This window comes from Larimichthys crocea, chromosome XV (genome assembly GCF_000972845.2).
Source record: "Larimichthys crocea isolate SSNF chromosome XV, L_crocea_2.0, whole genome shotgun sequence".
NCBI lineage: Eukaryota > Metazoa > Chordata > Actinopteri > Sciaenidae > Larimichthys > Larimichthys crocea.
In genome coordinates this window covers 15,103,753-15,123,676 of record NC_040025.1, presented here as the reverse complement: position 1 = coordinate 15,123,676, position 19,924 = coordinate 15,103,753, and the positions used below count along the sequence as shown (strand labels likewise).

General features: G+C 39.7%; 1 protein-coding gene across 1 annotated transcript; it reads right to left on the bottom strand.

Moving 5' to 3' along the window:
- Positions 1–1,532: 1,532 nt before the first annotated feature.
- tead3a (TEA domain family member 3 a) lies at positions 1,533–19,454 on the bottom strand. The gene is made up of 15 exons (XM_027288553.1): positions 19,450–19,454; positions 18,504–18,555; positions 17,987–18,020; positions 12,991–13,230; positions 7,651–7,715; positions 7,381–7,443; positions 6,051–6,062; positions 5,524–5,634; positions 5,381–5,424; positions 5,220–5,281; positions 4,990–5,132; positions 4,735–4,905; positions 3,828–3,968; positions 3,578–3,730; positions 1,533–3,468 (listed from the first exon to the last, which is right to left on the bottom strand). The coding sequence occupies exons 1-15, from the start codon at positions 19,452–19,454 to the stop codon at positions 3,355–3,357; spliced, it is 1,410 nt and encodes a 469-aa protein (XP_027144354.1). The 3' UTR covers positions 1,533–3,354.
- Between the last annotated feature and the right edge of the window lie 470 nt (positions 19,455–19,924).

The window sequence follows — 19,924 nt, the reverse complement described above, 5'->3', positions numbered from 1 at the left end:
TAAAGATTAAATTCATATCAGGGCATACCTGGACTGACAATATAACAGAAGCTCTGGTGTTGATAAATGTTAGCTTTTGCCCCGAAGAAGCATGGCAGTATTCTGCTGTACATGTAGAAGAAATAATAGTAGAGATAACAATAATAGGATTGTTTGATTTTATGAATACTGTGCAAACACGTGCAAAGATGGAATATGAGGTTATGTAACTATATGACGATGAATGAGACCACGTATGTGTGGGTCTAACAAGTAAAGAGGCATACTGATTGGAGTGAGGGTGCCTATGTGAAGGTAAAGCCTGTACATGACCACTTGATCAACAAGTTCTGTAAAATTGAGGTGACAGCACCATCTAGCAGGACAAATGAGAACCGCAACCTACATGGCATGAAACTTACTCAGTGAGGGTAATAAAATAAATAAATAAATACATTTCTGATTCTGAATTTTTTTTTAAATTATATATATATATATACATATATACATATACATATATATACACATATACATATATAAATAAATAAAATTTAAAAAAATATTATACTCTAATATACAATTATTACATTATATAATATAATAATAATAATAATAATAGGAACTGGAGATTCATTTTCTACTGTGACATCTTAAAATGTGGAAAAGGCCTATTTGGACTACAGCTGGACAAACAACAGAAAGAAAAACACCTTTTGTCAATAACTTATCTAGAATAAACATTTGTCCCCAACTAAATAAACCCCCAGGTTCTGCTAGCTCTCTCTCTCGCTCAGCAAACTTTTTTAAAAATGCAGAAGAGGACAGTAACTACAGGGTGCATGACCTCATGGCTGTGCAGTTTATCAAACTGACCACTGCTTAGCAAGAATTAAGCTGCTGGGATCATCAGAGTTAAGCTATAAGCAACTGCTATCGTGGAGAGACTCGCTGGAGCTTTGACAGTCACCTGAGGCGAATTCACACGTTTGTGTGTGTTAAATGTGTTGTAATGGTAGTGGCTCAGAGAGGCTGAACAAACCAGTTATGAGCAGCTGCTGTCAGACACTCTGTGTCTGTGCTGGACCCACAAAGTCTGGTGGAGTTCAGCTAAGCACTAACGTCAAGGGTCGGGGGGGTCAGGATGATTTGTAATGAAAAGCTCCCACCATATTTGTCGCCTCCAGATCAGCCAACAGCAAAGTTCAATTACAGCACTGACTTTCAACCTGTAGTGGGAGGTCACAATGCATATTTATGGGCAAATTGTGTGAAATTCAAATACTTTGCACTAAAATGTGGAGATTTGGACCTGGTTTGAGCATTTAGTTTAGATTACACTTTAACAGCTTTCTAACTTATTTATAGTTTAAGAATCAAGAATATGATGCATTTTGTTTGGTACTTCTGCATCACCCAGTCCTAATAGAGACTACATATAGATTTTCATTGAACTAGAGTATAAAACAGTTAAAGGTGATTTGACTGAGGAAGATTTCCTTTCCACACTGTCAAGTGTTACTATGAAGACGAATATGACTGATATGAATACATGATTCTGCAAACACCATGTGATTTTATTTCAGCATAAAAAGGCACAGATTTAATTCACTGAGCATACTTGACCAAAGGAGTGATGAGGCACAGCCAACCAGAGTACACAGACAGAGAAAAATAAAAGAATAACAATTTTGGCTGAGCACACAGTGAATATAGTTATTTTAAAACAGACCCAGTTGGCTCCTACTTTCAAAATCAAGACAAATCCTTGTCTCCCACCACATGGTTAAAGACAATCCTGCCATGAGAGGGCATCATAGAGTCAAATAACATTTACTATAAAAAAAAAAAAATGCTGGTAGCCACGTGTACCAGAAACCAAAAACATTACATAGAACAAGAGGGGGAGGGAAGCAAGTGTAAGCTGAATAATTTGCTAGTGTTATCAGGCAAAACAAATCTACCCCAGTGCACTGTGGGTGACCTTAGTGTGGTCTGTACCATACATCATTTTGCATACATCAAAAAAAGATACAACCAAAACACCCATCATATATGATGTTTAGAGTAACACTTCTAGCTGTGCTGGTAAAATACAAAATAAAAGATAGTTCATCTTTACAAAAATGAGTATTTACCTTGTTTTGGCTTATAAACAGTACCATTACAAGTGTAGTGTACACATCCTATACATCAGTGCTCCTCAGGTTTAGGCTTTACGAACCAAAGCACATTCTTATCCCAACTCACATGGAGGTAGAAATACTGCAGCAAGCTCACACAGTCTTTGTAAAAACACTTGTATTGTGTCAATCAACAGTGAAGATAATGCTTTCATTCAAACTGCTGCTAACGCCCGAGTGTGAACTGAATCTGAAACTGGCTGTGAACTATTTTGTTTTCAGAAAGACAAGTGAGCCAAACCTAAAAAACCTCCTTGAGATTTCATCAAGAGATCCCTCCACACCCTGTACCAATGGAAACCTTTAAAAAACAGTAAATGCGCCTAGAACGATGGCTCTCTTTACACTTTGACAGTTTCTCAAATATAAATACAGCTTTTACGTCTTTACATGTAGTGCATTACATTCTGAGAAGAGGCACACTCATACTTTATGTCATGTGATCCTTGGAGTTTTGATTAAAGTAGCTGGAGATCATTATTCCACACTAAAGCAGTGATAGAGGAGACACCATTATAGGCTCAATCAATTCCTACCTTACAGAGATACTACAAACTGTAGAAGAAATAGTCGTTGTGGCAGAGTTACATTAACACTGATTAAATGATTCGTTTGTCAACCTATATTCAAACTCGTCTCACATCAGTCACACCTATGCTCGGAAAATTCCCCAGGAAATGATCATATTCATTCATATGATGTATATTGTGAAAGAATCACATATTAAAACTTCATAAAATGTTGTTTAGCCTTTTTGCTGGTTTGATGTTTGTCAGTTTAATTTCTAATGAAAAAAAAAAGTAATGTTGTTAGTGAACTGTGATATTTTGAGCTGTACACGGAGACATGTTTGCAAGAGGTGACTGAATTATTACGTCACAACACTTCCTGATAACAACACCACGTTTTTGGTTGTAAATCGGTCAAAAAATGGATTTCTTTTTAGTGTTTAAGGCATGGGATGTTGTTGGGAAATGTGTGCATAGCTTGATGGAAATGCATACATATTAAACAAACAACAGGTGTGACTACAGTGTGACTGTTGGTCTGTTAAAAACAAGTGAGTGTTTTAGAGTAGCGGAGTGGGGTTTGTGTGTGTGTGTGTGTGTGTGTGTGTGTTTCAACTGGAAATAGTGTTTACGCTGTTATGTATCAAAAAGTCTGTGGAGAGTCTCTGCATTCACGCAACGCGCTGCTAGTCATTAACTAGTCGATAAACATGGTACTGTGCTCCGTGTTCGCTGGTGGACACTTCAAACACAAAGGCGATGCACAGCAGAGTCTCCTGAGTTTCTCTGTTGGACACCACCTGGTGAGAGAGAAAGGAGAGGGATGAAAACATTGTGGAGGTCTGGATTTAGTCATAAAACATAAACAAACCCCAGCACAGGGATACAGATGGAGGAAATAGCACATACCTGGAGGATGGTAAAGTTCTCCAGTACGCTGTTCATCATGTATTTCTCTGGCAGGTGTTTGAGCTTGTGGATGAAGTTGATCATGTATTCACACATGGGCGAACGATGGATGCGGAACACGTACTTCCCTCCTTCCATATGTGCATATTCAGTCTGAATGGGAGGAAATCACACACGCAATTAAACCGCATGTTAACCCTGACATGACTCCCTTTAAAGCAGGTACCAAAAAGAGGATTCATCTTCTCACCTCGACCTTCTCGACCACCTGTTTGCCAAAGGAGCAGACCTTTGTTGAGACACTGATGGTGATGTTTTCTGTTCCACTGTACTGGCTGCTCACTCCATAGAACACACCGGAACCCTCCTCGATGTCACTGCTCAGGTCCGCCTACAACAAGCACAAAACGATGCACCGTGGGAGAGAGAGGAAAGTCAGAGGTGTGTATTTCAAGTGTGTAGTGTGTATTTCAGCACATATCTGTGTCTCCTCGGGCAAGAATTCCATAACTTTCCCCTGAGACTTCACATCAGTAAGTCTCAGCACATGCTCTGAGCAACATAAACAAGAGTTGTGGTGCATTTCTTGCCATTTTATCTACCAAAATATGCAGTTAAAGTTTAAAGTTTTTTACATTATGTGGCGCTATGGAACCGTTTCTCTACAGATGGGTGTCTGTACAGCTTGTCACATGCAAGCATGAGTACTTGCTGCTGGGCAGGACTGTGTGTTAGACAGATTTCACACTGTTCCACTGATCAGGTGGAGATATGCTGCAATGTGCCAAGAAAGGGGGGGTCAATGTACAACGCAGGATTTAAAATCCTAAAAACCTCTGCTTTTCAGATGTTTTATGAGGAAGGAAATACTTTTGAGACGTTCATTAGACATCAAGGATGTAAACAATGTGTTATGATGAGTAACACTGAATGGGACTGAATGGCTTGTTCATTTACAAGACCTGTTTAACAAGCAACTACCAATGAGGAAGTAATTTCCTGTGTAAACGCCCACGCTCCAGCATCACATTGACTTTGCCTCCCCCGTGTGGTGTAGCAGGTTATAACAGCAAACTGTAAAGGGAGCTCCAAATCCTAAACTTCACTGACGTCATGTTTTCGTCTCATCGGTGGTAACACTGTTTTTGTGTACTGACCCAGAACTTCACGAGGAAGAATGCGTTGTGCGGCCCTTTTTCATAAAGCTCCTTCAGGCCTCCTTTCTTCTCAGAGAACTTGTCGTAAATCTGCCTCACATCTATGGACTCCAACACTGGGTCGTTATAGCCTGGGTTTGATGGGCCAATGTGCACGAAAAGGTGTTTATACTATTGGAAGGAAAGGAGACTTGATGAGAAAGACAGGAATGATACATTTTTATATTGTTTCATGAAATGTCTGGATGCCTGTACCGTCTCTCTGTCCCTCTGTGTCTCCAGGAAAGCAGAATACTCCAGTAGCCGTAGTTTTGCTGAGGCGATGGTTCTGTCTTGCCATACGGGAGCTGCTATAGCTGCGGGACGTGGGGGAGGCAGGGGTTCATAACCTGCCATTCATGTAAACCAGAAAAACACAATTAGCATAATAATAACGATAATAACAACTGAATTACTCAAATCGGTGAGTTTGTGTTCACGCTTACTGATAGGTGCAGGGACAGGGGCTGGTAGTGTAGTGTACGGTGGCTGTGCAAAGGGTTTGATGCTGTAAAGAGAAAGAAGAGGTAAAATAATGAGCAACTGTACCAGCTCGAGCATAGGACTATCTCCAATTTTAAACAAACAAATTGCCAGTTATACTCACTCCTGAGAATGTCCAGGCTGTCCTGGCATAGGGCCGGGCCAAAACTAAACAAAAGAAAAAGAAGGGGAAACAGATAGTATTACTCAGACTTTTACCCAGAGGGTCGAATAGAACAGATGTCTGTGTGCATGTCTGTGTCTCACTCTGACTGGTGGAGGGAACGGAGTCTGGGATTTCATTACACTAGCAGACACAATCTGAGCTGATGAGAGGTTGGCTACCGTCTGCAGCGCCTTGTCTTTGGATACCTGGTCCTGAATGGGAGAGACAAAAGTAATACACGATGATAATCTTCCATCGTTAAAAGTAGTCCGGTAAAATTGAAGTAAATGTTCCAGAGTCAGCCAACCTCCAAGGCCAGTTTAGAGAGCAAGCCAGCCAACATATTATACAGTACTTCAGCATGATGCAGTAACTATGAGGGAAGACAGGACAGAGTGCAAAGCAAATATAGAGGGATGCCAAAGCAGGAGGCGCACCAAGCTAGCAGGCTAGGAGAGCTATCTGGAGCCATCACCAGCATTTGACTAAAGCCACTAAAAACAAAAGAGTAATGAGCAGGATTTTTGAGTCTGGCAGGAGAACTGCATTGTGGACTAGCAAGTAATGTGATGCCAACCACAAAGCACAAAAGCCTGAAGCAGAAAACTGTAGTATAACCAAAACTTACCAAGTTCATGGCCTATGGCAAAGAAGACACATTATTGATTAACTTCAGTACATTCAAAGTAAAAGCAGGTCACAAATTCACTGTCAGGCACTGCCGAACCTACCTTGTCAAACTCAGTCACGCTAAGCTACAAAAAAAATGCATCTTTCATTCACAGGACAAGTTACATCGTATTAATCTGTGCCGTTTTAAAGCTCTGCGTGCTGACGTTTATACAAGGAAATAAACTGGCATGGATCTGAACAAATTACACTCCCCAGATGTGTGTATTAGAGAGCAGCAAGTGAAACGCCTTTGGTGCATGTCACAAAGAACTTTTATCACAGGACATGGTAAAACCACAAGAAAACTGCTTAAACAGAAAAGATATTTAAAAAAAAGGAGAGAACGTGGAGATCAGAAGTGATTTAAAAAGAGAAATCTGAAATTCGTCATATGGACACATTAAAACACTCCCTGCATGTCCGTGTGTATGTAAGCATTCATGGAAATTACTGCGGCCATGCACTTAGGTCAGCAAAGATGATTTCTGGATCTCATGCAGTAATCTGTCTAAAACTACCGGCCTCTTGAACTTAACTAAGTAGATCAACATTATTTCCATGCATGTTTAACAAAAAAACTCTTTCCCACATTATATTACACAAACACATTCAAAACATCTAGCTTTTACGCTGACAACATCAAATACAGACAGAAAGCAAACTAGTGAGACCTTTAGAAGCATTAAATTGAATGTTTTGCAGAGCATGAGCCTGCCATTGCACGTTCCCGCAGCTTTTAAATAACACTATCTCAGAGCACTAATGATGGCAATACAAATGACGTACATAACTATTTGTAAGCAGGATTTAATCTTCTCTTTTGAGGTGAGCCTGCCTTAGATGACTATACAGGAATCAAGGCATCACTAAAGCATTAAACTGATGTGCCATGCTTTATCACAACAGTTCTTGCAGGCCCCACGTTGTCCCTGTGACCATGGCATATATTTTTGATGATAGGAGGACTCCTCTCGTTATGCACAGTAAGACTCCAACAGAGAAGCATAAACCTGCTCTTAAGCTCTGACAAATACATCTACGGTGATTCAATGGGTTAAGTTGGATTCGGGTCACATGCGGAGCGAAGCAGCTAGCATGGTAAAGTCAGTGAGCGTGTGTACCTTGAGCTTAGACTGAATCTCACGAGACTTTCTCTTGGCCAAGACTTGCAGATGACTAGAGACCTGACGAAAGATAGGATGGAGGGAAGAGGATGGGAGGAAAAAGGAAAAGAAGAGGGGGTATGACTACAGAGGGAAGGGAGAGTCGATTCAGTGGGCACCCACCTTGATGCTGGTCTGGTATTCTCGTACCCTCTTACGTGCCAGAACCTGAATGTGACTAGACACCTATAGGGCCAAGTTACCCCAATGAAAAAAAACACACATTCACAGGAGGATTTAGCAATTTTAAAAAGCCATGGCCCAGATAACCAGTTGAAGAAGGTGACTGGGTAAATTACAGCAAAACATATCAGGAGGTAGGTAAGCTGCGTCCCGCAAATACTTTTACACAAACATGTAACTGCTGTAGTCATCATTACGGTCTGTGCTTACCTGTTTGCGTGTGCGCGTCTTCCCCGTTCGTAACTTGATATAGCGAGCTATCAGTTCATTTCGACCTAAAATTGGGGAGATAGAGGAATTTATAAAATCAGAAGAGAGCACTTAAACCAGCCCCCACAACGGAGCACACATCAAAAAGCGGTTTTGTCATACACATTTACAGTGAAATGAGTGACTGTTAAATACTGAAACACATGAAAAGCATAGTGAAATTACTCTTTTTAAACCGTCAGAATTTGATCCATTCGGTCCGATATTAGTTTTAAAGGGTATGATGGCACATTATCAAATGATTTTATCTCATTTATGTGTGGGAAGTTAAGAGGAAGGTAGCCGGCTCTACAGGTGCAAAAATCATGTTGGATGGAGAAGACTGAGGTATTTTCAGTGCATGCACCCAGTGAATCAGAATGAGATAAAATGTTTGAAACCAGTATCCATTTCTTCTTAATACATCCAAGACTTCCACAGAAAAACAACATTTCCTCCCATTATAACACCATTGTTAGACACAAAACAGCATGTGTTGTGATGGTATCAGAAAGTAAGACACTGATTGCTATAACCTGAACTGAAAAAAAACAAAAAAAACTTTTAGTCGACAGAAAAGTTTGCACCAAATTTATTGACGCCTGTTGTTGAATTACATGTTGTTGTATGTTGATGTATTACTGCGTTGGCGTGCATCCTGGGCTGTCTTGGTTTTTGTGCGGGGGTGCGCTCACAAATAAGCCTGCATGTTTTCGATTACACTACTCTAACCACTGCTGCAACCAGTCTCATTCGTGCAATGAAACAAATATGAACCTAAAAGGCAATGCTGACAGCATGATGACATAAGATATGAACATTAAACCACAATTAATCAGTACAAACTCATGGCCTAATTTTAAGTAACACACCTACTGGTCAAAATTGTGTTCAGGTTGTATTAGATTCATCAATCAAACTTTGGTATGAAGCAAAAGAAGAAGATACTGTACATGTGGATACTTTTTCCACACTCGGAATGCATCTGAAATTAAACATGAAAGTTAAATGTGACTGCACTTTTAGAGTGTATGTGAGAAGATGATGAGGCTCCACTTCTGGATTCCCACACCAGCTTCCCCCCCCACTCACACACATACACTTACACGGACTGTTAAGCTTTCAAATCCTGTGGTTGCATGATACTCTCATTAAAAAAAGGACAGCATTGTTAATTTAGAGTCAGACTCAACCTCGCTCGACGGCGGAGCTCCAAAAGTAGACGGACAAGCGGTGGGAATGGGGGGAGAAAAAAGCGGAGAGGTCATCGTATAGTTAACTACCAAACTGTGGTCACTACAGAATGCACAGTCAGCTCTTTCTGCCTCTGCCTCCCTCGGCTCCAAACCACACCTGATGATCTGCTTGTCTCTAATCGTAAATGGTGAGCAACTGACTTTTCACCCCGCTGCAGATGTTTGAATTAGTGAAGACAAAGACCAAAAGAGGCCTTGCAAACCGATTACACAGCTGTAACATACATGCACTATATACACATGCACTAACATCATCACCATCTCTTTCTTTCTGGGAAGTGGTGCGATGCTGTAGAAACTTAGGTCACATCAGGCTGACTCACATCAGCTCTGTGGAGTTACCAGAACAGAGAATTCCCCAAAATCAACAGAAGGGGCTGACTCAGACCCAAGTAGTCTGCTTCAATTCCCAAAACAGGACACATGCACTTTCCTGCAGCCTACCACTATTCCACATAAGGCCAAACGTTTTTTTTTTAATCCCAAGTCATGTTCCATTTGTTTTCATGTGTGTGATTTACACCTTGACGCAAGGACAAAACACACACGGGAAGATGATTTATGTCTCCACGCTGCGGGATAAAGTACTTTTGCAAGAAACTAGCTTTGTCTAAAAAACAAGAAAACTTCATGTAAATGAAACTCTCCTTTTCTCCCCTCATCTGCCACATGAATCAAGCGTTTACTCGATCGCTTCCAAGTTTAAATTAGAGATGAGATCATCAAAAAAAGAGATAAAGAGAAACAGACAGTGTACGGATACAGAGAGCGAGCCATTAAGACAACAAAACTACACAAACCTGAATGTAACTTTATTTGGTCATTGTTTTAATGGAGCTACACAATTAAATATAGTGGGGAATAACAAAATTAAATCCAACAGAGGACAGAATTGGCAAATTGTTTTGCAAACATGTATGCAACAGGTATATTTCATTTAGGACCAGTGAAGTCTGAGCTCACAGATAGGTGTGAAGATGTTTTGACAATGTGGATGAGCCCGTCTTTGACCCAACTTCAGTTAGTCTCATCTGTAAATAAAGTCTCCTATTGTAAACTAAACAATAAAGGGTATTATCATATTTCCTCGAACTTAAAAAGTTAAGAGAGCTACAGCAGATACAGAGGTGAAAATTCAGCTTCTGAGAGAAGTTTTGGGAGTCGTACATCGGATCAAGATCATCGGTCATGATGAATAATATGTTAACTTAAGTAAAGTAATATGTGTAATTCAGAGTGATTGGAATGTTTTCATTATAACCAACATTTGAGTATTAGGGGTGCAACGATACACAAAATGCACGGTTCGGTACGATACATTGGGGTGCAACGATACACAAAATGCACGGTTCGGTACGATACATTAGTGGCACGGTTCGATATTTTTTCGATACAAAAAAGACATTTCTGTACCTTTTTTAACTTTTAGTTTATTAAAATTACCAACACTAGTACAGTTTTTAAATTAAATGAAATGTATCTGGTGCAGCTATACCTGCCTCATTTTCTGCTGTGCGTACAAAAACAGCACCTTGCAAAAAAAATAAAAAAATAAATGCATCTGATAAATCACCCATCTTCTGTGGTACAGAGATTATATATTAAAAGAAATAGCTCCATAAATATATTTAGAAACATAATCATAATCTTCGATTTCAGGTATATTTAAAGCATTAGCCATGTTGCAACAAGCTGGGACAGTTTGTCATTAGACTCTCCTGCAGTTTCCATAGTAATGTCATAGTTAATGTTTTGGGTGTCACTCCCTGTACAGATTGTAAAGCCCTCCGAGGCAAATGTACTTTGTGACTTTGGGCTATACAAATAAAATTGATTTGATTTGATCCTTTAGGATATAATGCAAAGAAATGCAAAAGCACCACAAACGTATCAAGTTGAAAATGCCCCAAGTGTTAAAACTCCCTGGCACTGTTTCAACAAACTCGTACCTACATGATACTAAAATATCATTTAAAAACAAGTAGTCTCTGTTTTATCTGTGTCACCCTGTGAGTGTAAGAGCAAGACAGCCGGCTGCTGATCATCCTTATTTGGAAATACAAGCTTGACACCATAATCCGGGGTGACATCATAGTAGTCACATATGACAAGAGCAAAGACGGCATAGAGTCTGGAGCTCAATTACAACTGGCCTAGTTTAGCAGGACATGCAATCAGGTAAACTGATTTAACCGATTATGGATGTCATATTTTAACAGCTGCACCAAGTGATCCATTTTTCTGAATTTGACTGATCCAGTTAAGTGAAATGACGAGCACTAAATAATTTTAACTGCTTGACTGTGATATCCATATTTATCCACATGAGCCACTTGAAGACATGAACTGTAATTCATAAATGCTCTGCCAATTTACCAGCTGGCCTCGTGTTGTTTGACTTTAATTCATTAAATCTGTAAAAGACGCGCTGGCGATCTTCCAGTCTAGACTCCACTAACATGTTTTACACCGTTCAAGTGTGGATAAAAGCAGTCACAGACCAGATTTAAAAACTATATTCACTGCACGCAATATTTTTTGTTCAAAGCGTCAGAGTAGTGTTTCTAATGTGTGAATGTGTGTACTGGTTTCGCTATTCTTGTTTATTGAGAATGGAGTGCGAGTGGTCAACACAGTGAGCCCACACTTCCACAAAAGGAGAAAAGGCCACAATGTTGAAACAAACTTTCCCTTTCTGTCACATGGGATCACGTATCCCGTTTCCCCTCACAACACACACTCACACATGCACGAATGCATGACACGGGCTACCGCAGACGGGAATGCAACCCCTCAGCCAGAAAGAAAAAAGAAAAAAAGATTCCTGGGAATGTTGGTTGCAAGCCAAGGCCTTCAATAAGGTAGAAAGAAACAGTCAAAATACATCAAAGCTCAGCTGTCAGACAGAACCCTGAACAGATCCTAATAAAAATGAATATTACAACATTTATGCAGTCCCACCATAGACCAATATGAACCCGTCTTTAAGTAATTAATCCCCAGGAGAATAAGCAATCAAGCAACTTGTTTATATGCTAACCTGACCTGACCTAAAATGTCAACCTGCTCTATAGATTGACCATGTCAGTGCTGGCTGCACTTTGACCTCAGTGCTAAATAGCCCCTCTCCCAAAATATCCTCAAGCAGATCACCTGGGCACAAACTCAGAGGTCTCAACAAGAATGGCTGGTAACCCAGTGGGTTATCTGGAGCATCCGTGTCTGTTAGATAATAAACAACATCATAACAGGAATAAAAATAAATAATACATTTATAGCATTCTGTAATGGTTTTATTGTTTACAGACAGCTGAAGAGTGACAGGAATGTGGGGGGAGAGAGACAGATGGGGAATGACATGCAGCAAAGGGCTGCAGATCAGATTCGTACCCTGGGCCGCTGCGGTAAGGGCTGAGGCTTTGTACATGGATGCTCTACCAACTTATACAGGTTTAAACCAGGACAACCAGAAGTGAACAGAAAAGTGAACAAATTAAGAACAATGACATAAAATCTCAATTTAAATCATGCATTGCTTCACAGCACGCCTTCCCAATTTAAGAACCAAAACACCTACATGTACATGTATGTACAAGTAACTACTCTTGTTTCTTTATAACAAGAGTTGCTTAACATGCTGTAGATTGCTTTGAAATAGTTTATAGTGAAACGTGAGTCAGGCATACTATAAACAAAAGGGCATCCCCGCATGCTGAAGGCTTCTACTTCTAAATAAGTGCTTTAGATAGATTAAAGTGGACTGACACTGTATGACATGTGCACCTGCAAAGCTGTGTCATGCAGAGACCCTGTGACACAAGTCTGTGCAGTGAACCTTGCTATTATTAGATCATGATATCTGAATGATATTATTGTGTAAATAATCCGGCATCTCTTAAAACATTTCTGTTTCTTACCCTCTCTGCTTCATGTTTTACACTCAAACATAGTAGGGACCTTTGAATTTGAGACTGGAGAACGGAAAGGGTGGATTGACGAATAGATGACAATCATTACGTTAGGACAGAAATTTGCGGTTCCTCACCATACATCTTCCCTTCGTCTGAAAGTATGATCTTCCTCCTGCCGCAGGGAGGGTAGATGGCCAGAGCTTCCTGAAAGCTCTGCTCAATGTCTGGACTCCACACTCCCTCGGGGTCGCCGTCCAATCCACGGTCCGCCCCGTCTGCAAGTCCTTCATCGCCACCATCCTCCTGCGCCCCATCAGGGCTGCCACGGCAACTCCACTCCGACGCAATGATGACGGCTCCGGGCCACAACACACCTAGGACACATAGAATAGGACAGTTTTAAGAATTCACCATTGACTAAGTCCTGGTCTGAGTTACTGCTATTGTTATTCCTGTCAAGCTTCCAGTTCTTGCAGTTCACAATGATAATGGGGTCAGATTTAATCAAATGTACTCAAGAAATTGAGTACATCTTAAAACAATGGCTCCTTGATTTCACAAAGAGTTAGGACACAAAGCAGCCTTCTCGTTTAGCCAGCGATTGTTGATTTTGGCTGCCGCTATGACAACTGTGGCTTGCAGATTTTATGAGCTAGTTGCCTAACTAAGATATTGTTAGTTTATATGTTCATAATTTTAAACATTATGTTTTTACTTTTAACAAAGAGAAAAGGCTCAGCCGGTGTGTCTGGAAAAAGTAGTGCTATCTCGATTAACGCTGTGGGAGAGTCGACTTTCATCCTCCACTAATAAAGAACAGGACAGAGCTGCTGATGTTAGCCTAAACCCTCGAGGCTCCGGAGATGGGATGGCACAAAAACAGCTCATGCACTCATGTACTATTCGTCACATTTAAGAATCCCATTGATTGGTTGTTATTACTTGCAATAATAAAATCAATAATTATCCAGGTAAATTCCATTATGAAGCATCAACAAAAATAGAAACAATGCAAATGCTAAAGACCGCAGCGACCCGGGTTTCAGGGCGGCTTTTCTTCCATATTAAAAAAGCATTACACCAAAATATCTACCGCAACGTGAGAGCAACGAGCAGTATTTGTTTTGACAGCTGATGAATTGAGACAAAAAGGCATCGCAATCAGCGAGGATTTAAGAAATTAATGCAGCCGTCGTCTGGATGTTTTGAAAACACGGCCCAGTTTTAAATCATCTATTGAAGCCACATATACAAACCCAAAAGTGTATAATCTGTGTGCAGGTAATAATAAACAAAAGACATTTCTGTGGTTTGAGAAATGTGTGTATCTTGAGGTCACCAACAGCTGGAAGACACCAGCACACACCGCCGCCTACAACAAAAGCAGCTCAGAAATCTATTTTCTTTCTTTAAATTGTCAACAAGGAGAAAAAAATCTAAACAACATCTGATTATGAATAAAAACACTTTTGTATTGATGAAAATCCCCTCTGACTGTAACTCATTTTGCAAGTGGAATACATCAAAATCCAATTAGCTGACTGGACGTCTTTTAAAATATGTTATTTTGGAGTGAGAGAAGCGGAGAAACCGTCTCTAAGCAGCACAGAGCATGAGAGCATGCCAACGCAGCCTTGAATGCTGTATCAGCATCAACCACACATGTGATTAAGTTATGAAAAGCTGATTTATAACTACAAGCAAAAAAAAAAAAAAAAAAAAAAAAAAAAAAAAAAAATCAAGGCAAAGTATTAGAGCCTCTAACTTTCTAAGTCAAATGTGCCACTGGATAGAGAGGGACTTTCTGACTGAGACACAACCTATTAATAGAGCTTTAACAATTTATCAATTAATCTAATAGTCCATTTACTCATTAGTCCATTTACAGAAAAATTCCTCTGCAATTATTTTGATATTCAATAAGTTGTTTCAGTCAGGTCTCCAGCTTCTTTACTCTTGATGGGTCTTACTATTAGCATCGCTGACCACTCAAAAAAACCCCCCAAAAAAACCTTTATCACCAAGAAACTTTTGTTATAACAAGATCTTAGCGAATCCCCCAAGTTTTTTTTTTTTTTTTTTTTTGCACTTGGTCCCAAAGTAAGATCTGTGCGTTTCATGAATGAGGCCCAGTGACTGGCAGGTCAAGAAAAAAAAAATCAAAAGAGTGGCCCTGCACTTCTTTGCACTAATCTACATCACACACATTGTGGCAAATAGACCAGGATTAACTCTGCGGTTGCCAAGAACGGTAACAGATGTCTTGGACTCCAAATGTCTCCACTTCATGAGCGAGATCAGATTTACAGTTCCATGGGTACAGGGTGTATTAATAGCCCTGGCATTCAGGGTTAAAGACTAGACAAGAAAAATGGCAAAACATTAAGAGCTTGTAAATTTATAAAGACACTGGCCATGGTCAATCAATACCATTCTATTAAGGTTACACCAGAGGATGGAAGATAATAGATATTTATTTTACTTAGCTAATTGTCCTAGAGAAGCTAGTTTTAAAAGGCAGTACTTGAACCATATGAACTTCCCAGAAGCCTGCAACTTAGCCTGCATGGGCCACACGAGGAAATTACACATTCTTTTGTTATTGTTGAGGATGCTCCAAGTCTCCTCAAACACAGGCACACACATGCAACATGAATGCTGCTTGGTGTGTAATGTTTTCCAGAGTGTGGCTAACATGGTCCCTGCCACAGAGGAACCACAGAGGATCAGTGTGGTCGCAGAGCTTTTCCTGCTGTGGTGGGCTTATTGGACACACTCTGCAGAGGGCCTTCCCACTTTCAATCACTGCGGACGGACTGTGCTGTTGCCATAGAGATCAGGCAGGCCCTGGTGAGATGGTTAGGAAAAGAGCAGAGCCTGAGAGAACACGGGGGTGAGACGAAACAGTCTTTAAAAGTTTTACTGGGTGAGAAATCAACAACTGGGAAGACGTGTGTTTGTCCTGACTGGATTTGAGTAACCTCAGTGTTGTGTTTGAGGTCCTCGAGACACCATAGGTTTTTTTTTAGCGGCTCGACAACCATAAAAAATTATTGTGAGACCTCACAACTTTTCTAATAATATTAGAATGAACAGCTTGAGTTAAACTTCTCTGGGATGTAATTGACCCTAAACATAAAGTTACTTGCTAACAGTGGTTCCCAAACGGACGGGTAAATCTGATGGATTACAGGATGATTTAATTATGTTTACATCCTCTAACTTTTGACACTACATGCTTTTACCTTTCCAGGCTTATAAAAAGCCTGAAATTAAGATTGTAAAGATTGTAAAATATGACCTAATTTTATGCGATAACATATTATATGCTCATTTATAAATCCTTTTAACTTTGATTAAGTCACTTCAGTGAACTCGATGCAAATGATATACATTATTTTGTCCTTGGGCTGCAAGAACATCCGAATTCCCTCTCTAAAGGGATCAACACAGGATTATCTTATTGACAGTAAATAGTGTAGTACTGTACGCTCAGTGGACACTTTTTAGGCTCATCTGTCAGATCTAATGCAATTCAAAAAAACAGCTCCACCACAGATTCTACCTTTACAAAGATAATGTTCAGGTTTTTAATTGACTCACAGTTGTATCTAAATGTTTTTTTACTGAGGTTTTAGTTTGCAGTGTTGTTTTAAAGGACTGCATTATATATAGAGGTGCTTTGAGTGGTTAAACATTAGACAAACACTTCACTGCAATAATATGTTTTTCTACACAAACTAACAGTCAGTTTCATTAATATAAAGTTTGTGGCTGATCTATTGGATTGTACTCTAATGTCCTATATAAAGTAGTCAGGTTACTTGTATGTGATCTGACTAAGATTTGGGGAAAACAACTGATGCATCACAGCTTTATCATTTTCCAGAATAATGGTGACGCAAATATCAGATATTACGCATGTAAAGATGTCCACCCACTGGGCCACTTCATTAGAAACACTTGCACAACCCAGCACGAGGTATTAATTCTAACAAGGTCCAGTGTGTAATACTGGGGACTTCCATTTTCAGAATACTGTAGAATATAACATTCATAACTATATTTTCATGCATGTAAAATAATCTTTTTGTTACTAAACTATCCTTTAGCGGGAGGGGGTCCTCTTCCATGGAGGCCACCATGTTGAAACACTGTTTCTACAGTAGCCCAGAAGAGACAAACTTAATACTGACTAGACAGGGGTTTTCAAGGCGAGGGTGTTGTTACAATGCAGCTGTTACAGTGCTAAATCTTACACACTGGACCTTAAACTATGATGTTTAGTGTTGAGGTTGTAGCTTGGAGCACAGGTGTTTCTAATATGTTGGCCATTCACAAACCAACAAAGAACAAAAACATTTCTAAGCTTTGTAGAGAGGTTATACCGGATCACATTGATTTCTACAAGCGTACCTAACACAGTCACCTAGTGTTAGTACAGCTCCCAGTGGCCAAAAGGTCAGTGTTTAGTGCAAGTGAGGAGCCAGTGGAGCATCGAGCTAAATAAAGCTATGAGCTCAGCAAACACTGTCAAGACACATGCACATTACGAGCTGCCTTCTGGGAACAGCGGTGACATTATGATTAACCTAGATAGATTTCATCACAGTGCTTGATTTGAACTGCAGGCTACTACAAACACTACAGACAGGGTTGTTGGTCTTAACGACCAGGGTCGATCACTCGAAATGAACTTTAAAAACAACATATATATATCTACAAAGAGCAGTTTCTGTAAGGGATGGGAGAGACTAACAAAGGTGTTATTTCTCCTGTGACTTCTGTTGAACCAGTAGGACCAGTCTCACATGTTGGTGACACTTTCACAATACCGAGAAATGAATCCCATCTGCGAGCATGAAGAGGAGGAGAAAAAAAATGAAATCACGTTCAGCCGTTGGAAGCTGTTTAGCCAACTGTGAGTTGGCAAAAATCCGCCTGTGAGCCAAAGTTAGGGTGACAAACTTACATTTAACTACGCCTAAAAGTTGTTGAAACCACGCACAACAACTTTAAAGCGTCAGAGGAGTGTTGTTTTATATATTTAAGTGGATGTAGTACACACAAGCAACCGATAACACGCTCGAGCTGGCATGCTAGTTTGTTAGCTCGCGGGGCTAATAATACCTTCAACAAACTCCACACTAAGTCCGAGAGACGCCTAAAAAAAAGAGAAAAGTCCCAGTAAATACAGCAACGGAGGGGTGAGTGATTAAAACAGGAACACCCTGTTAAACACACGAGTGTCTGAATCAGCAAAGTGGCAGCGGGAAAATGCGAAATATGTCAAATATCCCAAAACTTCGAGCACACACGAAAGCGGAGCAGCTGCTGCCGCTGCAGCCTGAAAGTTGCTGCACACACAACAAAGAAGTATCAGAGAGGGCTCACTCACCTCACAATGGCTTTCCTGCCCCGCTGTTAAGAGCCGCCGCACACCGCGCTCACTCTCTTCTCCGTGCCGCTTTAGTTTCTTACGAGCTCTCTCTCTCGAATAGCGAGTGTTTTCCTCGGCGAAACAACAAAAAAATAATAATCGCGTTTGACAGAAAAAAGGCGGAATGCCAACTATGAGTTTGGTATGAAATCAACGCGCCGAAGGAAAAAACGCACAGAAGGCGTGGCGTCGACAACACGCGCACACGCAAAAGTTTTGTGGGTCCCAGCGCAAACTCCTCCCACGATACCGGACTCCTCTGGTGGGGATAACAGGGACACGGAGAAGTGGGAATGTTCGTTTACACAAATATAAACTAGATCGTGTTTTTATGATGATATTTGTATGAAACATTTTTATGTCTATAGTCACTTTCTATTTTTGGTATATTCTTTGTTTAGCACAGGTTAACTTCTTAACACAGCTATATATTCTTTTTCTATGCAAATGTTTGATTCTCCTGCACATCCAGTTTAACTCCTCCATACATTTTAAATTCCTCTGAACATATTTAAACCCTATGCATATGTTTATTTTCTCTGCAAATGTTTAATTCGGCTACAAAGTAAACGATGTTTAATTTATCTGTGATTTGAACGTATGGATACTGTATTATAGGTTGGTTAAATGTATGTTTGCATGCTGCTACTGGATGTCTATCTATCTATCTATCTATCTATCTATCTATCTATCTGTCTATCTGTCTATCTGTCTATCTTGTGTGTCTTTATAGTTGCCTGTAAGCTCCTCTCAGTATTCAGCTGTGATGTAGAGTGGACTAAATGAAGGAAAAGGTCAATTGCTGTTATCAAGTAAACTCTTATCTGGATTTATGATAATAGGCTGGCAGATATCTATCTATGTAACATGTCTTCACTGAATGTACAGTGCATATGTACTAGTGTCTATTTGAATTATTTAGATTAGTTTAAACTTGAATTAATTAATTAAGTTGAAGTTAAATTAAGTTAAATAAGTATTGTCAGAAAAATGTACTTAAGGTATCAAAATACACTTTATTCTCTCTGTTTACTCACTGTTTTTGTTCTTTAAATATATAAATTATATCACTCATACACAATTTACTGTCTTTAAATATATAAATTATATCACTCATACACAATTTACTGTATATACTGCCATATCCACCTACCTCATGTACATCACACAACCTGCTACATAACCATATTAATAATACATATATCAGCATCCACTGCACCATCGCCTATTTTTATTCTGTTTACAAATGTTGCAGTTGTTTATCTACCCTGTTACCCGAGTTGGATTATAATATTTTACATCTTCTTGTGAAATTAATGTGACAATTTGATTTATTCTTGAATGATAAAGTGTATCTTCTCGAAACATTGCAGTGAAATGTGTATAAATAGGAATAAAAAGAGGAATGTGTCAAAATTATTCTAACTTTATGGACAACAGGGTATATCTATATGTATATCTATATCTGTTTTTGCCTGTACATAGTAGTCTTATGTTTTTGTTTACCCGTTGAGCTCCTTGTTTTTAGCTGTACTTTTGTCTATATCTGTGTCTGTACAAGCCGCAACATGAAACTGGAGTCAATTGTGTACACATCCCTGTCCTATAAAATTGATTCTGATTCTGAA